At 34.7% G+C, this 27,054-nt stretch overlaps 1 protein-coding gene across 4 annotated transcripts in view; it reads right to left on the bottom strand.

Annotated features, from left to right (window-relative positions):
* Positions 1–27,054, bottom strand: part of LOC127881602 (hepatocyte growth factor receptor-like) — a 71,533-nt gene that overhangs the window by 40,560 nt on the left and 3,919 nt on the right. For 2 of the 4 annotated variants that reach the window (XM_052429607.1, XM_052429610.1), the window contains exons 2-8: positions 26,583–26,716; positions 24,436–25,421; positions 19,202–19,402; positions 11,345–11,476; positions 7,327–7,494; positions 5,895–6,034; positions 4,358–4,487 (exon numbers count right to left, since the gene is read on the bottom strand). In XM_052429607.1, the coding sequence (XP_052285567.1) occupies positions 4,358–4,487; positions 5,895–6,034; positions 7,327–7,494; positions 11,345–11,476; positions 19,202–19,402; positions 24,436–25,421; positions 26,583–26,709 (1,884 nt within the window). In that variant the 5' untranslated portion in view covers positions 26,710–26,716. The remainder of the gene's footprint in view (positions 1–4,357; positions 4,488–5,894; positions 6,035–7,326; positions 7,495–11,344; positions 11,477–19,201; positions 19,403–24,435; positions 25,422–26,582; positions 26,717–27,054) is intronic. The other 2 variants (XM_052429609.1, XM_052429608.1) reach the window with 2 other exon arrangements.

The following is a 27,054-nucleotide window of genomic DNA, read 5'->3' on the forward strand; positions in this document are numbered from 1 at the left end:
ATACTTTTATTAACATTAACACAAAACACATGCTTATTTACATAAACTTTCTCCAATGACTATGATTGTAGTGAGTATGGTATCCCCACTCAATAAGCATTCACAAAATCTTTCAAAGAGCATAAGTTTTGTCTTGTGACATAAAAATACATAACAAATAATTGGTTAAAATAAGGGATGGGAAAGAATATCTGAATATTAGAAGATTGGCTAAATATTTGAATCCAAAATTCATTTTTAAATCTTTGTTTTATAAGCAAACTTCCAAAAAAATGTGTACAAAGTCATTTTTTTTTGTTCAGTGAAGATGACTTTCGTGTATCAGTAATTGTTTAGATATCAACCATCAATTAATAAGATAATAATTTGGCACACATGTGGGAATCAGCAGAGGGGTTATGTCTTTATTGGTGTTATCTGGCAGTTTGCAAAGGTGCTCATACTTCATGTTGAATCTATTGACCATCTACAATAATCGACATGTAATACTCAGTTCAGCGTCTTGAAATGAAGACAACAGAGGCGACTCGACTTGCGTTAACTTAAAATGACTGATCATTTTAAATACTATATCAATGTATAAAATCCATGATTATCTAAGCAAAATTAAGTTATTAAAAAATAAACCAATTAATTTTGTTTAGATTAAGTATCAATTTATTTAGACTCAAGAGCATTTATTTAACACTTGCTTCATGTTCTAGATACATTGATTCACAATGCCACCAGGGTTCCCGCTGTTGATGGCCATTTGTGTCAATGGCGACAAAATAAAAATTCTGGAGACACATCTTTGCAAATGGCCATTTTTCGAAAATCCACATTTTTTCTGCTTAATATTTCCTTAAAATGACATACCACGCTATTTTTACCAGCCGCTTTACGGCAATCGTTATGCAATTGATTTCCATGATGTAAGCGACACTGCTGATATTAATGGAGCTTGTGACTGTCGCAAAGTGGCATATAATTGTGATAATTGCGAAGATTTGGGGTGTTGTTACAAGTTATGTTAAATGGTCGTCAGTTTTATTGCTTCAGAGCACCATTGAAATATACCGCTTAAATAAGAAGTGTTTGTCACAGTGTATGAAGCCGATTCAAGACTGTTACGTTTTTATATACTTTTTATATTAATTGGCAATCAAAAAGGTGAGTATCGATTGTTTTAAGCAAAATCGGTGTATTTATTGGAAATAATTAAACATTTTACATGTATTGGTTCTATTTAAAAGTGACATGATATTTCTGTTTTACTCTACAAAATGGAAAGTTAAGAGTGTATAACCCCTTGTAGAAAGTGAACGGTAGATTCTGATTATGTTGAGACTCATTCCAAAAATTACAAACTGTCCAACGCTAACATTCACCAGCTAACAAAAAAACAAAACAAAGACAGTTGTCAATCAGAATTTCCTTTTCTTCAATATGATTTCTAACACACAATCTATGCTGTGTGAACTCTTTAAAGAAACATTACTACTCACAATCAACGAAAATTTAGTAAAATAAAGCTAAACAATTAAAAATCATTGTTCCTTATGGCAATTTCCGAAATTTTAACGCCAGATGTGGTCTGGTAAAATAGATGTTTGTGGATACAAAATGCTCCTTTTTATTATGGTTTTAACATGGTACCATTTTAGTGTTCGTGTGTCGTATGAATAGATATACATGTATTCACAGGAAATAAGCATGGAGTTTATTGTGGTCACAAATAAATAAAAACAAGAGGGCCTTAAAGGCCCAAAGTCGCTCACCTGAGATAACAAGATATTATTGGGAGAATTCTTCTGACCAAGTTTTATGAAGACAGCTCCTTGGAAGCCATTTTTTTCAAGCAAACATAATTATTTTCGAACTCATCCAAGATATTATTGAGACCAATCTTCTGACCAAATTTCATGAAGATTGTACAATAAATGTGGCCTCTAGAATGTTCACAAGGTTTTACTATAGCCATATAAGGAAAAATGCCCCAACCCCTGGCGGCCATGTTTTTCAACCATCGGGCATCATTTTTAATCTCTTCCAAGATATTATTGGGATGAATCTTCTGACCAAGTTTCATGAAGATTGGACAATAAATGTGGCCTCTTGAGTGTTAACAAGATTTTACTATGGCCATATATAGTCATATAAGGAAAAATGCCCCGCCCCTTGACTGCCATATTTTTCAAGGAAAGGTTACCATTTTCAAACTCATCAAGATATCATTGGGACAATCTTCTGACCAAGTTTCATGAAGATCGGAAAATAAATGTGGCCTCTAGAGTGTTAACAAGGTTTTACTTTAGCCATATAAGGAAAAATGCCCCACCACCTGGCGGCCATGTTTTTCAACCAACCGGCATCATTTTCGAACTCTTTCAAGATATTATTGGGATAAATCTTCTGACCAAGTGTCATGAAGATTGGACAATAAATGTGGCCTCCAGAGTGTTAACAAAATTTTACTATAGCCATATATAGCCATATAAGGAAAAATGGTCCGCCCCTTGGCAGCAATGTTTTTCAAGCAAATGTTACCATTTTTCAACTCATTCAAGATATCAATGTGAAAAATTTTCTGACTAAGTTTCATGAAGATTGGAAAATAAATGTGGACTCTAGAGTGTTAACAAGGTTTTACTATAGCCACATAAGGAAAAATACCCCGCCCCCTGGCGGCCATGTTTTTCAACCAACCCGCATCATTTTCAAACTCGTCCAAGATATTATTGGGATGAATCTTCTGACCAAGTTTCATGAAGATCTGACAATACATTTGGCCTCTAGAGTGTTAAGAAGATTTATCTATAGCCTTATACAGCCATATAAGGAAAAATGCCCCGCCTCTTGGCAGCCATGTTTTTCAAGCAAACGTAACCATTTTCAAACTCAACCGTCATATCCAGAAAACACATGTTCTGACCAAATTTCATGAAGATTGGACCAAAAAAGGGACTTTTAGAGTGTTCACATGTTTCCACTATATTCATATAGAGAAAACTGCCCGGCCCCCTGGCGGCCATGTTTTTTCACCTATCTGGACAATTTTCGAACTCTTCTCAGATATCAATGAAAGCAATGTTTTCACCAAGTTTCATGATGATTGGGCAAAAATTGTAACTTCTAGAGTGTTCACAAGGTTTCTCTAAAGCCATATCAGTGATTTTTTTTGCTCAAAATTACAGCCGATTTTCGGCTGCTTCCCAATCGCAAAAACACACGTTTTTTTTCCCAAAAATCTGACCAAAATTTTTTTTTTTTTTTTTTTACAAAGAAGTCTCTTATAACTTAATTATGATTTCTTAAATCTAGGTCTCAACTTTATTTTTTAAACATCCTACAAAATTTATAACTTGAATTTAGTCATTTTTGTCCATAAATCATTCCCAAACTTGCCACTTTTATTGATTAAAAAAAATCCCAATTTGACCAGACTCCTTTTCTAGAAAACTCCCTGAACATGCACTTAAAAACAACATGAATTCTGTTACTTATAATCCTATTTATAATGCTTAATTTTTCCCAATTTCATGGTTTATCGCGCTATTTTTCCCAATTTCACGGTTTATCGCGATATTTCCCAATTCAAATGGCACAGGCCGTAACAAATTAAAGCAAAAAAAATCACTGCATATAAGGAATACTGCCCCACCCCCTGGTCTTTTTCAACAGACCGGAACCATTTTTAAACTCAAACAACATATCATTTAGACAAACATTTTGACAAAGTTACATGAAGATTTGGCAACAAATGTGACTTCTACAGTGTTCACAAGGTTTTTCTTTTTTTTTTCCTAGTGACCTAGTTTTTGACCCATCATGACCCAGTTTGGAACTCAGTCGAGGTATCAATGGGACAAATGTTCTGACCAAGTTTCATAAAGATCAGACAATAATTGTGGCCTCTAGAGTGTTCACAAGGCAAAATGTTGACGAAGCACGATGGACAATGCACGATGGACAAAAGGCGATCACAAAAGCTCACTAATTATCAATTGTCATTTTCAAAAATGAATATTCTCTATCCCCTTCATAAAGGCTGCATTTAAGGTTATAGTGGTATTAGTGCTAAATAGGACCAGTACTTTACTAGAACTTTCATAAGTTCTTAAGTTTGGAAATTTAATCTAATTATCAAAAATCAAATATTCAAATATATTCCAATAATGAAGAACAAATATTTGAATATAATTCTCGTTTGTTCCCATCACTAGTAAAAATGAAAACACAAATTTAAAATCCTGCAAAACAAAAAACAGTCATTTGTATTTATTTTCTTATTGCATTCTAACATTTACGTTAGTTTGTGTACAACAAAAAATTTGAATCAAAAGATAAATTATTTCAACATATATTTCCAAGTTACCTTGTATGTGAACGGTGTATCTGACGAGGCTGTGCCCACCACGCCATACTGCATGGACTTGGTGTCGTTCACACTCACAACCACTGTGAAACTGCCCTGGGCAATAACAGCCGGAGTGGTGCACTCAATTCTGAAAATGACATGAACCATTCAAATTAGGTGAAATTTGTGTGCACAAAGTAAAATATTTAATTTTAGATGTATACAAGTTATATTCATCTAAGAAACTGCACTTATCACTCACATCTGTTTTTGACAATTCAGTAAATGTGGCCTCTAGAGTGGAACCAAGTTGTTTTCATATTTGACAGGGCAACCTAGACTTTGAAAACACTTTACCCTGACTCAAAGTAAACCAGGGGTCGTATTCCAGAAGCATCTAAGTTAAATTTTATTCTTATCCTTACATTGAGAAATTTTCTTAAGTGTTTCATTTCATATTGCAATAGATTGGCATCAAGATATACATTTAAATAACATCATTATGCCAATGTTATTTAAGGAATACCAATAAAACATGTGTTTCCTTATTTAGTAACGAAATACAAAAGACTGTAATTTTGAACTTACTTGAAATTATTTAAGAAACGACTTAAGATGTTTCTGGAATACCACCCCTGGTCTATATATTGTCAAGATAGACAATCTGACCAAGTGTCATCAAGCTCGGCAAAATAAATGTTGCCCTCAAGCGTGGAATGGCCCGGATTCAAACTTGGTGAAGATATTGTAAAGATAAACATTCTGATAAAGTTTCATCAAGATTTATGTCCAAGTTTCATTATGATTGAGACATAACTGTGGCCTCTAGAGTGGTTACAAGGTCTAAACAAGTTTTCTGACATACATGACCCTGATTTAAACTTGGCCTAGATTGGTAAAGATGAACATTCTGACAATATTTCATTGAGATTTTGTAATAAATGTGGCTTGTTCTGTTTAAACATATTTATCTTAGCTTGATTGCATTTAAAGTACTACTACTTATTTGAACTGCTCTCAAGACTGTTTCCTGGGACTAGAACCAGTCCTTGGTGACTATAGGGATGATCTTCAGAATTCTTCCACAGTGGGGATTAAACCCGTTCCCTATCTGTGGCTCAGCAGACACCATATCCACTACGCCACTGACACCTTTAAAGTGTGGCCTATAAAGTGGTTACAAGGTTCTCCTAATATTGACTTGGTGACATAGTTTTGGGATACACATGACCAAGATTAAAACCTATCATAGATGTTGTCTAGATAAATATTGAGATCAAGTTTAATAAAGAATAAGTTATTAATGTGGCCTCTAGAGTTTTCACCTCGTACCCTAGTTTTTGAACACCCATGACCCACATTCAAACTTTGAAGACATTGTCTACATTAACATTCTGATCAAGTTTCCTCATGATTGGATTACTGTACAGCCTAATTAAATACAATAGAAACTGAGGCTTTTCAGATAACACTCCCAACTATTACACTTTTCCTCTCTTAAGCTGGGGTACAACTAATACTGGAAACATTCACCAATTTTCATAGCAACACTTACTTTGAATTTCTGCTGTTGTCAGTGTTGACCACACACTCATTGCTGTCGCCTATGGTGACTTTGGGAAGTATGTTACCAAAGTTGTTGCCAGTTATAGTGAGAACAGTTCCACCTTGAGTTGGACCATTGTTAGGTGTAACCTTAAAGAGAAATAGAAATAAACTGTTGAACATCCTGCAAATTTAAACTGTTAAACATCCTGCAAATTTAAGACACCTAACAGATGTGATCATAGTCTGGTATTTTATTCATGAATCTTTTTTGGAAATATAACTTCTGATAAAATCATTAGTTTATAACTATGAGAATTTTAGGTTGATCTTATCAATATAAATCATGAACATAAATGTATGATGAATATTGGTAACAAAGTACATGTAATGACAAGATGTGTGGCTAGTTTCACAGTTTCCGAATATTATTTTACAGACTTTACAGTATCAAAATATAAGAAGAGGTTGCAAAAAACTGTACTGAAAGTAGGCTAATGTCACTTTGTTAACTGTATAGAGCTAGAAGAGAAATTCATTTCGTCGTTATTTTCAAGTCAATCCATTTAAAAGATGTAACTGTAAATCAACCTCCCATTTAATTCCAGCAAACACAATTTATTTCCTCACACCCGTTAAAATCCGATTAATCCAATACAGTAAAATGTCCGATAGTTTTCTCACATCCTATCCTAAGAGCTAATTACTTAATAATCTGACAGTGTGTGGATGATGCCGGTAATGTAGTATTGATTTATGCCTTTTGAAATCACCATTTGCTGATCCTTGTTACAAGCTTATAGCTTAAACTCCCTAGAAACTGTTCCCAGCTTGTCATTAGCATAAATGGCCTTTGATGTATGACAGACACCATTGATAGGTGTAAATAACACCTTGCAGATTTTTGAGGCATAGGTTTATTGATGTTATTCTGTACTTGTTTTGATTGTCAAAGACGTGTGTATGTTAACTGATTTTAATATTGTTCCAATTAGAAATATAAACAAAAGGTATTTAAAATATTTTGTTAAGAAAAAAAAGAAGTAAATATCTCTTTCCAAAAAAAATAAAATAATTGTTTGTGGGTAGTAGATGCAGAAATATTATGCATTTTCATGCACATTTTAATGCTTTTAGTGAGTTGTTCATTTTGTTCATTTTTTATATGATTATTAATTTAATTAACAATTTAATAAGCATGATTTATTATTTACATTATGTAGTCTGTGATTTAATATGGTAAAATAATGCAAAATATTACGAGATATATAAGCAAAACATAAGTTCTCATTGATTTATATTCCAGTCAAGAGAGATGTAACTTTTCCCAAATATTTTACCATTGGTCGACCCCAAATAAGTTTAATTTGCAACAAGAACTTACTTAACAGTTTCAAAATCTGTTGGTAGTATATCTCAATATAACATAAGTTATTCCATACCCATGAAATGTAAGGTTGACAGGTGTTGTGGGACCAGGTCTCTGGTGCACAGTCGTCTCTCTTTGAGCACTTGTTTCCACACCAGCCACAGCCCTGGGGATCCTTGGAGGACACACAAGTGGCACACTCACTGTACACAGCACATGACTGTAGTGGGAACTTGATGATCTGCAAGTAAACAACACATCAAAGTAGAGCAGTTCTGTGTTACAACTTTCCTCTACAAATGCTTCAACAGCTGTGTGCTGGTCACTGGGGTTTGACAAATTATGGAACACAAACAATTTATATTGATGACATAGTTGAAGTTTCAGACATGTAATGCCACTGCCATGAAAAATGCCTAAGTCAAGGGTGCAACACTCACCAACATATGGAACATTGGATGAGTAGATACAAGTCATACGTATTAATAAATTGCAATTACCACTCACAGACTTATTTTTAAATGTACATCAAAAACATTATGTTGCATCATCTTAACAATTCATTTCAATACCTAAAACAAACAGCATTGGACATACAAAGTTGAGTTAACTTTATTAGTTTAATGCTTCATTTTCATCAGAAAAATTTATATTTTGATTTGTCTTAATAGCAAATAACATGTACATAATTATCTTTATTTTCAACATTTTAAACACATCTTGTTTTCGAGATCAGGAGTGGTATTCCAGAAACATCTTAAGTCATTTCTTAAATAATTTCACTTAAGTTCAAAATTGCAATGTTTTGCATTTCTTTACTAAATAAGGAAACACATGTGTTTTTTTGTATTCCTAAAATAAAATTAGCACAATGATTTCATTTAAATGTGCATCTTGATGCCAATCTATTGCAAAATGAAATGAAACACTTCAGAAAATTTCCCACTTTAAGGATAAGAATAAAATTTAACTTAAGTTGCTTCTGGAATACCACCCCAGATACATGATTTAGTTGGCTAAGATACTTTGGCTTGTGTACTAGCCTATGTAATCCTAGTTTTACCAGTTTGAACATGCTTATCTAAACTTTGGGTGTGGTAGTACACAGGGTATTGAATATATGTTCGTGATTGGGCCATATACCAGTTTATTTTTATTGCTTAATGTATTTCAAACTAGAAATGAAATAAAATACAAAATAAACAAGAGTGCCAAACTGTCACAAGATACGCCCGTTTTAAGGCTTTGAACAACTTGATAACTTAACCATGACCCATATTTGAACCTGACCTACATATCATCTAGACACAACTTCTGACCAAAGTTGGTGAAGATCTGATGAAAACTACTTCAATCAGAGAGCGGACACCATGCTAAATGCTTGAAATGCACTAAGTGTCCTTGTGACCGAGTTTTTAACCTGGCATGACCCATTTTTGAACTTGACCTACATGTAGATATTGTCTAGACACAACTTCTGACCAAATTTGGTGAAGATCGGATGAAAACTACTTCAATTAGAGAGTGGACACCATGCTAAATGCTTGAAATGGTTTAAGTGAGCCTTCGACCTATTTTTTGACCCGTATTCGAACTTGACCTAAATATTGTCTAGATACAACTTCTGACCAAGTTTGGTGAAGATCGGATGAAAACTATTTCAATTAGAGAGCGGACACCATGCTAAATGCTTGCAATGCACTAAGTGACCCTGTGACCTAGCTTTTGACCTGGCATGACCCATATTCGAACTTGACCTAGATATTGTCTAGATACAACTTCTGACCAAGTTTGGTGAAGATCGGATAAAAACTATTTGAATTATAGAGCGGAAACTGCTGTGGACGCTGCATGCCCGCTCACCTGCCCGCCGCCAAGGTAAAACTATAATACGTCCCGTTTTTAAAAAAAATGGGCATATAAAAAAGAAACATTTTTATTTAGAACAAAACTTTTTTTAATTCATTCTTGTACTCTTTCTTTCATTCTTGCCTTTTTGCATTTATATGGTTAAAACACACTTATTGTTATACATTATACAATGTTATTAGAAACCAAATCAACCAAAATGGTTTTCTCGCACAGAAGATTTATATGCAGATTTATGGCAAGCGAAATGCACATTAGTTCCTTAAACCACAGTTTAACAGTTAACTATATACTTAAAAGACTTTGAACCCGGGTGCATAGTGCCGTTTGCACATTAATTCCTTAAACCCGGGTTCAAGACTTTGAACTGCGGTTCAAAGTCTCTTAACTCTATAGTTAAGAAACGACCAATGAAATCATGACATTTGCCTTCAAATTGTGGTTTAAGCTCCGCTGATTGGTTGTCTCTGAATTATGTAGATATCTATTTTTAGACACTTTGAACCGCGGTTCAAACTCTTGAACTCAGGTTTAAGAAATAAATGTGCAAACGGCACATTGAACTCGGGTTCAAAGTCTCTTTACCCTATAGTTAACTGTTAAATAATTAATGTGCATTCCGCGCGTCTTAACTCCAGTTTTAGACTTTTAACCGCAGTTTAAGACTTTGAACCGCAGTTTAAGACTTTGAACCGCAGTTTAAAGTCTCTTAACCCTATAGTTAAGAGAGGGCCAATACCGAATTAATGTGCAAACGGCACTTTGAACTCGGGTTCAAACTTTCTAAACTATATAATTAACTGTTAAATAATTAATGTGCATTCCGCCCCTCTTAACCACAGTTTAAGACTTTGAACCGCAGTTTAAAACTTTGAACAGCAGTTCAAAGTCTCTTAACCCTATAATTAAGAGATGACCAATGAAGTCGCGGCATTGACCTTCTAATTGTGGTTTAAGCTCCGCTGATTGGTTGTCTCTGATAACAGATTTGTATCTATGTTTAGAAAACTTTGAATTGCGATTCAAAGTCTTGTACTCAGGTTTAAGGAATTAATGTGCAAACAACACTTTGAACCCGGGTTCAGTCTCTTAACTAAATAGATAACTGTTAAACCGTGGTTAAAGGAATTAATGTGCATTTCGCTTGCCATACAGATTCACCTTTGGAAGTTATCATTTGCATAATAATAACTGTAAAATAAATGACACAGGATCATTAGAAAAGAGTTAATCTGACACTGTTTATCGGTACATTTGATTAATGCTGTAAATTTTCTCAATAATTTGAAAAACATATTGCCCATGCCTTTTTAATCACAGTTTTTATAAAGGTATCCAGAAAAACGGAACCAGTGGAGAGTTTAAAACAATTCAATTTCATTATATTTATATGAAATCAAAACAAGGCTTATTATTTAGACAAATTATTGATTATTTAAAAGGAGCAGAAATGATGTAATTTGTACTTTAAATTAATGGCGACAACAACAAGATCACTTTACCATAAATTAAAATTTTTCAGCAGTATTTCTCGTCTATTTGTTGCCATAGCAACCAGAATTTTTGACGCAGAAACACAATGAAATGACGTACATAATGTCCATATTGCCGTCTATCCATGTTGCAAGTTTCATGAAAAAATATTTTAAAGTTATCGCAGGATCCAGAAAAAACACCATTATCAGCACTATTTCTAGTCGAATTGTTGCCATAGCAACCACAATTTTTATGTAGGAACAAAATGAAATGACGTGCATAATGTCCATATTGCCATCTATCCATGTTTCAAGTTTCATGAAAAAATATTAAGAACGTTATAAGTTATCGCAGGATCCAGAAAAGTGTGACGGACAGACGGAGCGCAAACCATAAGTCCCCTCCGGTGAAACTGGTAGGGGACAATAAATAGAAAAACAGTAATCCATGGAGGCAGACATCTTGATAACTTCGAAGTAAATATTCGCCGATTTGCCGTTTTGCAAGACTTTATTTCATTGGTCAGTTTGATTTAGCTCTTATCAAACTCTTTGGGGCAGACAAAGTATCAAATATATCGACAAATATATCAACGCAGTGATAAATTTAATACCCCAGAGACAAAATTGTCACCGCGGTGGCAATTTTTTCACCGCTGTGATATCTATTTTTAGCTGTTGGCGTATATGTACATTTGACCCAAAGGGTACGTCATAGTGATTTCAATGAAATGATTCTTCACATACTGTTGAGTTGGTGGCCACATAAATGTGAGCCTGGTCTCCAGAAATGATCATGTCCTGCAGTATGGAGTCATTGCTCACTCGGTACTTCATGTAGGGCTGGTTGGAAATGCAGCTACCACCCTTTAGGCTTGCCTGTGGGGGCAAAACAAGAATCATAGACATACCTTTTATATGAGATTTTGCTTGTTGCATAGAATGTCAAACTGATATTTTGATAACTGTTAACTTGAATATCTTGTGCTTTTTCTGAACTTAATGTAAAAATGTGCAGATGTTTGTTTAAGTATTCACAGAATCAAATACAATGGTACCATCAGTGAATTTCCCAAAGCAAGAAAAGATACATTTCTTTGCATTTTTTTTATATTGTTTTTAGTTGTAAAACAAGAGCTGTCACCATAGGATGACTTATGCCCCCTATAAAAGCTTGATAGAAGTTATGAGCTTTTTTCGAAACCTCAACGCAGATTTCGAAACCTAAACACGGACCCTAAGTTCAAGGTCAAGGTCACAGGGGTCAAAATTTGTGTGCCTATGGAAAGGCCTTGTCCATATAAACATGCATACCAAATATGAAGGTTATATCTCAAGGGACATAGAAGTTATGAGCATTTTTGGAAACCTAAACGCAGATTTTGAAACCTAAACGCAGACCCTAAGTTCAAGGTCAAGGTCACAGGGGTCAAAATTTCTGTGCGTATGGAAAGGCCTTGTCCATATACACATGCATACCAAATATGAAGGCTTTATCTCAAGGGACATAGAAGTTATTAGCAATTTTCGAAACCTAAACGCAGATTTCGAAACCTAAACGCAGACCCTAAGTTCAAGGTCACAGGGGTAAACAAGAGCACGGCTTAACGGGTGCTACACTCTGCTGCGAAAGCTTGTCGGATTTTTTTTTTTTAGAGGTCACAGTGACCTTTACCTTTGACCCAACAAGAGATGTGTTTGTCAGAAACACAGTACCCTCTACTGCGCCGCATTGAAATAACATTTCTATTTATCATTTGGCAGGTATAGAAATCATCTCCCTTTAAAGTTTATTACTTCCCTTGAATTTTGTCCAATCCAACCGGGGCGGAAGGGTGGGGGGTGGGGAGGGTCTCACAGTCAATTATGACCATGTCAGACATCACTGACAACCAAGGCCTTTGGTTTAAAAGAGATCATAGCCAGAGTTGATCATGTATCTATGGACATAAGTCCACAAGTATGTAATGAACATCAAAGAAATTATAATTATATCATTAAAAAAAAAATTGACAAATCAATCATTTGGGTTATAAACAATCAAAATAATAAATCTGTACAGTAACTGTGAAAAGAACTTCAATTCTTGGTAAGGAAATATATAATATGTGATTTATAATTATATAAATTACTTCCCTTAAAATTAATTGTCTGTAACAAATCTCTATCTTTACTCTTTAGGAGCAAATAATTAAAGCCACTACCGTGACTGTAGATTCACCACTCAAAATGTGCAGCTCCATGAGATACACATGCATGCCAAATACATCAAGTGGCTATGTTCAATATTGAATAATTTTCTCCCTTTTTAAAGCTCATTACTTCCCTTAAATCTGTATTTTTTACCATAGACCGTAAAGGATGACCTTGACCTTTTACCACAATGTGTTTGTCAGAAACACAATTCCGCCTACTGCGCCGCTTTGATTTATTTAACAAAAATATATACGTGGGCAGGTCAGATAACTATGTCCATTTAAAGCTTATTACTTCCCTTGACTTTGTTTTTTCGACCCTAGACCTTGAAGGATGATGTTCACCTTGAAATTTTACCACTCAAAATGTGCAGCTCCATGAGATACACATGCATGCCAAATATCAAGGTGCTATCTTCAATATTTAAAAAGTTATGGCCAATGTTAAGGGTTTAGCACGACGCCTATGGCAGACGGCGGACGCAAGATGGCTATGATAATAGCACAGGTTTTCTCCGAAAACAGCCTCGCTAAAAATTGTGTACGTATGGAAAGGCCTTGTCTATATAAGGGTTTAGCACGACGCCTATGGCAGACGGCGGACGCAAGATGGCTATGATAATAGCACAGGTTTTCTCCGAAAACAGCCTCGCTAAAAATTGTGTACGTATGGAAAGGCCTTGTCTATATAAGGGTTTAGCACGACGCCTATGGCAGACGGCGGACGCAAGATGGCTATGATAATAGCACAGGTTTTCTCCGAAAACAGCCTCGCTAAAAATTGTTTGCGTATGGAAAGGCCTTGTCCATATACACATGCATACCAAATATGAAGGTAATATCTCAAGGGACATAGAAGTTATGAGCATTTTTCGAAACCTTAACGCAAAGTGTGACGAATGACGGACAGTCCGATCACTATATGCCCCCTTTTCTTCGAAAGGGGGCATACAAAATATCAACAAGCAAAAAAGTATACTCTTAAGAGCAAATTTTATAATATTTGAAGTTATTTTTTAAAGCCACATTGATATTAAAAATAAACTTCGTCAATCTCTTAAACTCTTGTAAATGTTCGGATATTATTATATCATGATAAATCTATGTTACCAGACCAAATCTAGTGTTGAAATTCTTGCTTTTTTTATAAGGAAAACTGATTGTTTATGGGTTAACTTTATTTTACGAAATATTTTGCAAAATATTCATTTATTTTGAGTATTTATGTGGCTTTAAAATTAATTTGCATAATAACATTAAATGAAACCAATCATGAAATATAATAATGATAAAGGTTTAAGTTGAGATTTCATAAAATGTAGATGGATTTCATAATATGTTAAAAACACCTACTAGACACAAAGGTCTCAGAGAAGATAACACAGGTTAAAGGAACTACAAAAAACACACTCACAACACTGAATGAACACATCACAAACAAAGTGCATGCTCATGGCGGGTTAAAGAAAGCTTAACTGATACACACAGTGTACAAGGGTCCATTAACAGAATGCACTTGCCTTCAATTCTACACTATATTGCCAATGCAACAGTTATGGTAAATTTTGTATGACTGAGACCTGATTAATGACTAGAATATGAAAACTTTTTAATAGTGCAGACAAATGTCTGCATAACAATTACAACTAAAATTAATGTAGATTATAACTCCACAAGTTTCTTAAATAAAAGCAGGCTTACACAAAACAATTCCTCGCCCAAATCTTAAAATTTCCTTTATACATACTGTGCTTCTTTGTTTTTTTAGTTTACACCAGTTCAGTTTGAAAATACAGATTCAAATTTTTGAAAACATACCACAATGACCATCTGTTATAATTTATAAAATGTTTTGAACAAATATTACTTAATTCTAATATATGCACAACTGCAACCATTTCTAGTTATGTGGTTGACATTTCGTTGCTTGATTGCTTTAGTGCTTTAACTACCATTATCATTATTTTGGAGAAAAACGCATGGAAATGTTTAACCTTTATTTTATCACTTATTTATGCATGTATGTGGACAAAAATATACCGGAGTGTTTATCAGCAAACGGTGAATATGAATATAATTAAATATTTACTTTAATAAATTATATGTTAATGTTATTTGCAGTTTTACGTATGGAGATAATCTGAGCGTGAATTCTACTTTGCTCTAAATCCGGGAGATGGTGCAGTATACAGCATTCACCTGTTTGTAAAAATGTGGGACATAGATTAAAATGAAGTCAAAAATGTGTGAGATAGAGTAAATGGAATAAAAAATAACTTCCTCAGTGACGACTGAATCTTGAATCCGATTACGTCATACTAAAGATCTTGTTCTCACGAACACAGCAATAAAAAAAAACCTCATTTTTGAAAAAAATGAAGATAGTGCACTATAGCAATAAAGTGACGATTTGGAAATTCACATTTGCAACCATTTAACCAAAGCATTTGCAACTGCGTGTGTATTTAAAACCCTATCTCAAAATAGCTTCAACCCATTAACACTAAGATAAGGAATAATGACTACCAGTATGTCAATAAAGGTGCAACCCCTCTCTAAAAATCCTCAATTTTAAAACTAGCATGTGTTGGCAGAAAATCTAATGAACAAATATTCCAAATATTGGCCAAAAGAGAAAAAGCAAAAAGGTTATTATGCCTGCATTTTCTATGCTATCATTAGTACATAAAGATGCATAATAACCAGTAATTGCTGTGACATTTCTCCCACTCCAAATTAATCCTGTGCTATGTATAAAAGTTGTTATATTGGACAAAAAGTTATTCTGCTGAAAATCACACCAAGAAAACATAGTTTTCACTTCATGTAGTTCAACTTAGCTGATATTGTCTGAAACAGAAAGTCAATAATAATATTCAAGTTGCATGCTAAAACTGGCTTTCCAGCGTATCTTCTTTTCCTTGTTTTCCTTTTTTTTTTAAACTGCTCTCATGTTTTCTGCATTTTTCTGAATGGCTCCTAAAGTTTCTAGTTTCTGATATGAAGCACTATTTTGGTAAATACAAATCTATAAATTTAGGTCAATTTGGCTGAGAAAATATTTTTAAGGAACATTAAACTGATTTATCTATGATGGTTCTCACTGTGTTTTTTGTGTGCGTCTATGAAGCATAGATTAGCATCCACACATGATGATATAAGATAAGCATTAATAGACAGTACAATTATTCTAGAAATAATTATATATGTCACATTTGCTGTACATTAAGCAGCATGCATAGCAATTTGTTCTCAATTGTTGATATTCATGATTTAAATAATCCTTCTTATTTATTTTCTAACAAGTAAAAAATGAGAAAACAGAAAAATGGGATGTAAAATCATGGGAACCTTTTTAATGCCACGGCACCTCAAGCTGGAAAAAAAGGGTGACAGTAATGTCTGTCCGTTTTTCTATTTGTAACAGGTGTAGTAGACTCTGCCATTATGTCAAGCACCATCACCAATTGTTAAAACTGTTTGATACAAACACTGTTTGATAATGTTTTTTTCATGGAATAATTTGTAAGATTTTTAGTGCAACAACATACTGCCAACTTGTGCTGGCGACTAGTTTTTACAACATGTTGCCCAATAGATGGTTATAAATAATGTGTCAACAATCAAAGTAATAAAGCAATTAATCAGTACATTTGTGGTTACAAACAGAGGGTACGTTTTGATAATTGGCACTATCATTTTGTTTAACTCTCAACAATTTAACTAGCGAACTGCGGGGAGTAGGGGCTATTACCAAAGACATATGTGACACATTTATATAAGTCGCAATTAAAATCAGTTGAGACCTTGGACGGCTTATTTTGATTTTTGTTTAAACTACCCTAATATCAAACACTGATTGCTCGTGAAAATAAATTACATTTCTAGTTAAAATCTTGTCTGAAAAATGTTCTACGACACTTTAGGGTTAAATTCATCCCAGACAAACAAGAGTCTAGTGGATAACTACAAATCACATAAAAAAAACTAAATTAACCCTTTGCATGCTGGGAAATTTGTCATCTGCTAAAATGTCGCCTGCTGAATTTCTAAAATTAGCATTTTCTTCGATTTTTTTCAAAGAATACTATCAGAATAGCAAACATTTTGGATCCTGATGAGACGCCACGTTCTGTGGCGTCTCATCTGGATCCAAACTGTTTGCAAAGGCCTTCAAAATTCCGTTCCAGCACTGAAAGAGTTAAATTCCTACAGGTAGGGATACGTGCAGACACACACAGCTTCACAAAAATACATACTACATGTACATAGTCCCAAGGTTATCAACTGAGACATGGACTAACGATTTATACCTGCTGGATCTGCATCTTTGCTGATACTGGTTGACATCTCGTTTCAAAAACAATTATGGCACCATTTCACAGTCCGCAAAGAATAAATTAATCCCTGCTTCCAGTATTGAGGTTCTTTTTAAAGATAAAAAGGTGACAGAAATAAAGCTGCATCATTTCTGGCTTTGTTTAATGACATGCTTAACGCCAACTTTGATGATTATTTATCTGGAAATATTTCAGGACACATAGATGCGCAGACAAAAAACACTCAGAAAACCCTACCTGCCATTCATTTATCAACAACAATAGTGTAACCAGCAAAATATAAACAAAACAAGGGTGCAGATCGCTCATCTTTTTTCTTTTTTAAGGTGAAGGGACTCTCAATTTCAATCACAAAGGAGGGAGGGGTGGAGTGAAGAGGGGTGTATAGTGTGGGGGTGTGGACATTTATTATGGGGGGGGGATTCTTGGTTGCGATGGTTGGACGATATTTCAAAAATAAAATAATAAAAATAAATATTTGTGTTTTTTTGGCAGTTTCAAAAAAAATAATTTGGGGGTGGGGGGGTGGGGTGGTATAGTGTGAGGGTGTGGTGGTCATTTGTGAGATGATCTTAAAAAAAATAAAAAATAGGGGGGGGGGAGATTCCGGGGGGGGGGGGGGGGGGGGGCGGTTTGGGTGGAGTCTATTGTGGTATGTCAGGTAAGAGTAGTTTTGTCAAAGTATCATTCAGTACAGTAACCTCATGATAGCATGAAAGTATTTGAAGTTTGAAAGCAATAGCCTTGATACTTTAGAAGTAAAGTGGATCGAAACACAAAATTTAACCATATATTCAAAGTTACTAAGTCAAAAAAGGGCCATAATTCCATAAAAATGACAACCAGAGTTATGCAACTTGTCCTTTTACTGTACCCTTATAATAGTTTGCAAGTGTTCCAAGTATGAAAGCAATATCTATGATACTTTAGGGGTAAAGTGGACCAAAACACAAAACTTAACCAAATTTTCAATTTTCTAAGAATAAAGGGCCCATAATTCCGTCCAAATGCCAGTCAGAGTTACATAACTTTGCCTGCACAGTCCCCTTATGATAGTTAATAAGTGTTGCAAGTATGAAAGCAATAGCTTTGATACTGTAGGAATAAAGTAGACCTAAACACAAAACTTAACCAAATTTTCAATTTTCTAAGTATAAAAAGGGCACATAATTCTGTCAAAATGCCAGTCAGAGTTACATAACTATGCCTGCACAGTCCCCTTATGATAGTTAGTAAGTGTTGCAAGTATGAAAGCAATAGCTTTGATACTTAAGGTATAAAATGGACCTAAACACAAAACTTAACCAAAATTTTCAATTTTTTAAGTATAAAAAGGGCACATAATTCTGTCAAAATGCACACCAGAGTTATCTAACTTTGCCTGCCTAGTCCCCTCATGATAGTAAGTAAGTGTACCAAGTTTGAATGCAATAGCATTGATACTTTCTGAGAAAAGTGGACCTAAACGCAAAACTTAACCGGATGCCGACGCCATGGTGATGACAATAGCTCTTTTTTTTTCAAAAAATGGATGAGCTAAAAATCTTTTAGCAGGCCAGATTAATAGGCCATAACGCAAACAGTTTTAACATGACTTTAATTTTTATAGCAATCATTGCAACAAAGCAGATATTGCGATATGAATGCGTTTATTTGCAAAACAAGCTTAGTCTTTTATTCTTAAATTCAGCATATATTACCATGGATCTGAAAACTGGAAAAGATTATCAATAAAATCTAGATAGTGAATGGTAACAACCAACAAGTGATGATACCAAATTCTGTTTCTGCAATGCTGCTACATGTGTAATGTGTCCAGTGGCAGAATAGGCTCAAACTGATGCAGATATACTTCATGCAGAATAAAACACAATTTAAGCAGCTAAAGAATGCGCCATGCCAGCAGAAAATTACACATAAAGTTAAACAAGTACTAAATCATATAAAACAATGGAACATTAAAAACATGTTTCATTGATTTAAAAAAAACATTTTCCCCCTTTTTGTCACTGATATTTTCTCTTGCAACCTTGGGTCTATAGGAGAAACTAATAAATATGGGATATTACCTTTTGAGTTACCTTCATCAAATACCCATCAGACGTGCCAATCACTGCTATAGGGTGGGACTGCTGGTCAGTAAGCGCCACTGCCGTTACGATTTCATCCAGGCAGATGTCTGCCTCGGCCGTAAGAACCGACTTGTTTGGATCTCCTTCCACGGTCTTTGTAAGCCGTTTGTCATAGGCACAGTAGCCATCACCATTAAACTGGCAAAGAATTGTGAACAAGACATGAGTAAATGACCTTTGGCATTTTTACTATAAACGAAAGCAAAGGAACAAATCAATCAAGATTGATTTAATTGTTTGGGCATGTTGATGCAAAATGCTTAACAATATAAAAGCAGCAAAACCTTCCAATCGATGGTGGTGGCATTGTTGAAGCTGTAATTACTTCACTGATAAGACTAATAGATAGAGCACATTTTCTGTTTACTTGTCAAAATAAAATAAAAAATCTATTTATCATTGATGAACAAATTTGGGTACGAAAAAATGGGTACGAACAAATTTAGGTACAAAAACAAAATTAAGTTACGAAAAAAAAGGGTACGAACAAACTTGGGTTCGAAAAACATTTGGGTACGAAAAAAAATGGGTAGGAAAAAAAATGTATACGAAAAAAATTGGGTTTGAAAAATTTGGGAACGAAAAAAATGGGTGGGAATTTTTTTTCGGTACAACAAAAATGAGTACGAAAAAAAAATGGGTACAAAAAATTTGGGAACGAAAAACATTTGGGTACGAAAAAATGGATAGGAAAAAAAAAATGGGTACAAACAAATTTGGGTACGAAAAACATTTGGGTACTAACAAAATGGGTACGAACAAAATATGGGTACGAACAAAATATGGGTACGAAAAAACAAAAATCAATCAAATTTGAATTGTGTAGCGTGTGAATTGTCTCCTGGGGGTGAATTGTCTTGGGGTTGCTATTAACGCTACATGTACTTCCAGCCAAGCCACGTGTTTATAGCGATTGCGCAATAAAAAACAGCACTTTTTCGTCATTTTATCAAAAACTAGATTTTTCCCAGAAATAATGAACATGCCATCGAGTAGATCGCGTTCTGGTCCATATACATGTCAAATTTCAGCAAAAGTGTTGGGCCAGTTTCCTAGAGGATCATATCGCTGCTATACGCTGGAGCTTAACGAATTTTCGTCGCCATTATCATTTGTTCAATTGAACGTCATCAAATATTGACATCAATATATCACTCATTCCATATACAAAAGTGCCAATAACTAAAATTAAACCCAATTGTTACAAATAAGGTACTGATTTATTGCTTTATTACAGTGTTCATTGACACGATATTGACTAAAGTCACTAATCTCACTATAGTCATCGGTGGGCCATGCTTTTTTTAATGGGAGAATGTGTAATTGACAGATTGTCAAATACTTATGATGTAATAAGTATGATTTATTCCATGAAAAATGCATTTTTTTTCCAGCTACACCCTTACTTAACAAGAGATGTGTTCGTCAGAAACACAATGCCCCCTATTGCGCCACTTTGAAATTGTTTTTTTATTTTTTTTTACCTTTGACCTTGAAGGATGACCTTGACCTTGAACTTCGACCACTCAAAATGTGCAGCTTCATGAAAACGCCGCTTTGAAATTTTCAAATTTGTTTACCTTTGACCTTGAAGGATGACCTTGACTTTGAAGGATGACCTTGACCTTGAACTTCCACCACTCAAAATGTGCAGCTTCATGATAACGCCGCTTTGATTATTTTTGTTAAACCTTTCACCTTGAAAGATGACCTTGACCTTGAAGGATGACCTTGAACTTCCACCACTCAAAATGTGCAGCTTCACGAGAACGCTGCTTTGAAAAATCTTTTTTTTTACCTTTGACCTTGAAGGATGACCTTGAACTTGAACTCCCACCACTCAAAATGTGCAGCTTCATAAGATACACATGCATGCCAAATATCAAGTTGCTATCTTCAATATTGAAAAAGTTATGGCCAATGTTAAAGTTTTCAGACGGACAGACACCATATATTTGACATTTGACCTTTAAGGATGACCTTGACCTTGAACTTCTACCACTCAAAATGTGCAGCTTCATGAGATACACATGCATGCCAAATATCAAAAATCTATCTTCAATATTGAAAATGTCATGGCCAATGTTAAAGTTTTCGGACGGACAGACGCCATATATTTGAAATTTGACCTTGAAGGAGGACCTTGACCTTCACCTTTCACCACTCAAAATGTTCAACTCCATCAGATACACATGCATGCCAAATATCAAGTCGCTATCTTCAACAGTGAAAAGGTTATGGCCAATGTTAAAGTTCTTTTCGGACGGACGGACAGACTGACATACACACATACTGACATACGGACAGTTCAACTGCTATATGCCACCCTACCGGGGGCATAAAAATGTTACTGATTATTTAAGTAGCTTTGACCTTAACCCATTCACCTCTTGCATCCATAGTTAATCATGAAACTCAAACAGGCCCATTTTATTTTCCACATTCAAGGTTGCAAATGTTAAAATAAGCATGAAATGTAAGTCAAGTAAGAAGAAATTGCTTGATGTATTGTGCTTTGCGACCGGTCTTTTCACATGTGTTACTATGCAAGTAACTTGTTGCACTGTAACCTGTACATTAAGGTTAGTGATGTATAATGGTTTGTTCCAAACGGAAGTTATTTGTTGGTCAGCATTAATTGAATGTATTTTGGGGGTGTAAACCGATATCCAGTTTATTTAATACATGTATCTTTAAAGTGGAATCAGTTCAGTAAGTTGTAGCATTAAGAGGTATTATTATCCCCACACTTTCAAAAGCGTGGGGATATTGTATTGATCTCTGCTTTCTGTACGTCTGTCCTAGACACTATCTCCTTCTACGCTATTAGCACTAGAACCTTGAAACTTACACACATGGCAGCTATGAGCATAATTTTATTATGTGCGACGGTGAATTATTTGGAATTTTGATCTGAACCCTGAGTTAAAAGTTATGGGGAAAAAAATGGGTAAAATGAGTAAAAAAACTTATTTTACTAACAGCATGCAACGCACATGATAATAACTTTTACCCAGGGGTCAGATCAAAATTCCAAATAGTGCACAGTCGCACATATGCTCATAGCTACCATGTGTGTAAGTTTCAAGGTTCTTGTGCTAAAAGTATAGGAGGAGATGTTGTCCTACTACGCCCACCCAAAACTTTATTTTAACATTATTGACATAACTTCTTCATTTATTCACCAATATACATCAAATTAATACTGAACATCTCTTATGACAACACAGTCTATCTCGACCATCCATGTCCACATTACCCACCCCAGGGCCATTGATAAAGGTAAAGGCAGCTTGGTTCCGGTCCTCTTTCAAATTCATTGAGAGGTCCACGAGTAATACTTCCCCGTACCCCCAAATTATTTTTCGTACCCAAAATTTTTCGTACCTAATTTTTTTTTTTACCCAATTTTTGTTTCGTACCCAACTTTTTTTTTCGAACCAACAACTTTTTTGTAACCATTTATTTTTCATACCCAATTTTTTATTGTACCGCTTTTTTTGGTAACCCAATTTTTGCCTACCCAATTTTTTTGTACCCAAATTTTTTTCAAACCCAATTTTTTCTTTCCAACCCATTTTTTTTCCGTACCCAATTTTTTTTTGTACCAAACTTTTGTTCGTTCCCAAATTTTTTTGAACCCAAATTTTCTTTTCGAACTCGTTTTTTTTTAACCCACTTTTTTGGGCACCCACATTTTTTTTTTTAACCAATTTCTTTTAGGCATAATATTTTCGTACCTAAAATTTTTCGTACCCAAATGCATTTGGTACCCAATTTTTGTTCATACCCAATTTTTTTTCGTACCCCAATTCTTTTTTGCATAATTTTTTTGTACCCAAAATGTTCGTACCCAAATTTATTTGCGTACCTAAAATTTTGTTTTAACATAACTTTCTTCATTTATTCACCAATTGACTTCAAATTAATACTGAACATCTCTTATGACAACACAGTCTATCTCGATCATCCATGTCCACATTATCCAACCCAAGGCCCCACCAACATAGGCCTTGCCCACCAAAAATTGCCTTTTAATATAACATCTATGAGGCGTGGGGATACGCGTCCCCCTCTGCTGCGCCACTTCTAGTTGCTTTTGTATTTGTGAGTTTTTTCCCCAATTTTTTCTTCTATTCTTTTATTTCTGCACTCAAACAAACTGGCTATCGGTAAAACAATACGATGTCTTTAATTATCACTTTCACTTTGCAATAATTCATATTTCAGCTGTCAAGACTAACCCCACAAGTAATTATGGAACAGAACTTGTGAGTAGCATTATATCCACTCACACAGATATACATTTCTAAACATACTGCTTGAGAGTATTTATTGTTTTTACTTATTTCAATATTAATTATAGTGCTTTGATTCTGTGTATTGTGTGTATGTGTATTATCATATAATCTATCCTGAAGGCAACCACACGTTTTAATACATGTATGTTGTTTTGTGTATTTTCAGGACGCCTCCTTCCACTACAATCTTCATGAAACCTATTAAATACATGTATATTGATTTATTAATAGAAAAGAATATAATGTACATGTAGCTGACTTGTTACAAGATGTTTTATCAGCATTACCTCAAATAGGAGGTTACCAGGTTTTTTTTTGGGTTGTGGGGGAAGGGGCCTTTAGCCCTTATGTGGGGGAAATTTTACGCGGGAATTTCCACTTTGGGGAAAATTTGTGCGCGTGGGAATTTTCGCGATGTTCCCCTTTTTGGGGGATTTGTTTACTTACTCTCTCATTATTACAATACATTTGTACATGTTTGCACTATATTACTTGTTTTATTTCATAATTTATTACGTATTGCAAGATTAAATTGAAATAGAATTGAGATATTATAATCATGAGACACATCTTTCTATTTTTTTTATTTTTTTTTAGGGGAATTTTTGGTTCTGAAAGGGGAAAAAACCAGCCTAGTTTGGTGGGGGAAGACGCCGATATTCGGCGTCTGTTATAAAAGGGGAAAAAACCTGGTTACACATATTGAATTAATAATTATTGGGGCTATTGTCAAGTAGTGGATTAAAAGAATTAATTTGAAGATCGTTTTTTTTTTGTGATTCAGGCTAGTGCCACTGCCTAGCGGTTGATGAAAAAAATTAATAGGAACATTGTTCATTGCTAAGATCAACACATAAATTGCACCCTTACCGAGCCTACAATCGGCTTACAACTCTCCACAGATCCCTGGATCCACCATGGATGGAACCCACTAGCACCTTCTGAGCACAGCTTACGGATGTTCATAAAGTGGTCACGGATGGTCCTCATGGAATAGTTACAAATCCTTGATCCATAGGCTGTGCTGGTTTCTAATGAGCCAGAATTTACAGGTTTTACAAAGCTTATTGTGAGCGTGGCATCGTTTTCATCTTTTTTTATGAAAGCTGCAGATGCAAGGGTGTAGTTGATTTCTCCTTGAACACATTTCACAGCAGTTTCAATATAGGTTTTGTACTGATTATCATTCAAGCAAAATTGCACGATTTTTGTGACATAAGTAGAACGAGCAACATCAGGATCTACTTGCTGGATGGATACATAGTATCCATAGCCATTTAATTCGAATCCATACACAAACTTCACGCTATATTTTGTTTGTACAGTGGTAAAAACATTCAAATAGCTGTATTCATTGAAATTCGAGTTCTCATAGAAATATTGTAAAGTTGTCGTTGTTTCATTGAAAACAACCACACGAGTTGAGATTGTTTTTGGGGAAAAGCGTGTTTCTTTCCTGTCAAACGTTGCAATTGCAGCATAGAGCAGGCGCTGCGAAGTATTGTAACCATTGGGTGGACTTCCAAAAAACGCAACTGACGAGGCACCTGAACTTCCCAGAAATACAGCGCTATTAGTGACAACATCAAATTTTGACACATCATGAATATCATTAAATGGATATATCTTGCAAACACCTAAGTCTATAGTACCACAAGCTAATAAGTACTTCTGCACATCATTTATTGCTAAGATTTTAATGTAGTTGTCCTGATTAGACTTTGAAAAATTACACTTCTCTGGTGATGGGAAACACTTGTCTGTAGTTAATGCTGGACCGATTCTATAGCGTTGAAGTTCCACTAAGTTTTCATCAAGCTGCAGTAAAATATTCTTTCCACCAAGAAACAAGTTTCCTGAAAAGCAGAAATAATGATTGCAACCGAGAGGAAGATCAATGTCCCAAACGACCAACAACTTCAAATAAATAGACTTTTGAGGCTAACTAAATCTTAATAGCTGTTAAGCAAATTGTTAAACAATTTTCTTTACAAAATTTGAGAGGACTGTTATGGTCACTATTTTAATAAGCCCTTTCAGGGCTTTTTAAGAACTCATGTGGCCTAGTTGCAATAATTCAACTCTCGGCTTTATAATCCAACGGGTTACTGAGAGTTGCAATGCGCCGTCTTTTGTCCCAAGGTGCAAAATTTGATGATAACCACTGAAAATGCTAATAAAAACTGATATTGCAAAAACTTATCAACGTTTACATGTCTAAAGCACAAACTCATTCAAATGGTACCATCAAAGCAAGATATAATTGCTTTGTATTTTCTTTGTTAGTCTTTCGTACCATCTATCAACCATACATGTATTGGGAAACTGTCGTAATTTTGCCGACTAAAAGTGTCGCTATCGGTTAGGTCGCAGTACACCAATCTTTTGCACATCGTGATATTTTATGTAACCTAAGTCGATAAAGATGTCAAACAGAATGATGTCGAATATTTTGACTGTTCGAAATTTCAAAATGAAAATGTCAGCAAGAATATTGTGTTGAAACATCGTCGTTTTTTTAGGTTGCATGCCAAGGATAACGTCTATAGGCTGCCATTCAGGAAAATTTAATGTGTTTTTGAATTTTATTGATGGCTTTCCTTGATTGGTAATTAACATGGTCTGTTAAGTGATGCGCACAAAATCTGTTTATGAAGGGGTGCATATGTACTCCCAGAGCCGAAATAGCGACCAATATCAAAGGCTCTGGGAGTACGTTTATATGGACTATATATGCCTTTAGAGTGTTACAAGCTCAAAGTTGAGGATGCAAAACACACAACACATAATTCATGATGACACATGCAGGACATTGACTGATATCAATAGCACATGTACATGTAAGCCAAAAAGGAACTGCATCATAAAATATCAACAATGCACCAAGTTCTTAAATGACATCATGTTATAACTTAGTTGTTTAAAAAAGCTTTTCTGCAAGTTTGATACTCCAATCCTTTTTATTCTATTCCGCACCAAAATTTCTCACATAACATATGGTGAGAAATTAGACTTACCAGAAGACCTGTCTACCTCCACTTTGGTCAGCTGGTCGCTAGAGGAAAATGTTGTCAGCTCCAGACAGGTGACAGCAGACTTGTATACCACAAGAATGGTAAGGAGCCTCCACATGATTGTGTTCATGTTCTAGCTGCATGTAGAGAAATGTATTGCAGAGAAGTATTTGGCTAATCAATTGTTTTTCATAGTGTATGTTTTTAATGTTTACATGGATATATAATTAGCGACTTCAATGAAAAAATATTTTTTTCGATAACCCATTGATATTATACATAATTTTTAAGGGAAATACATACATGTGTAACAAGTACAGAACTGAAAAAAAATTGGAAATCGGTTGAACGTAAGTGGAGTTATTCCCCTTTGAAAATTTCAAAAAATGTGATTTTTCTGCAAAAAAAACATGTCAAGTTTTTAAATTAGCCCTATGGTGATAACTTATTGATTTAACATATTAATTTGAAGGGA

Source organism: Dreissena polymorpha, chromosome 5 (genome assembly GCF_020536995.1).
Source record: "Dreissena polymorpha isolate Duluth1 chromosome 5, UMN_Dpol_1.0, whole genome shotgun sequence".
NCBI lineage: Eukaryota > Metazoa > Mollusca > Bivalvia > Myida > Dreissenidae > Dreissena > Dreissena polymorpha.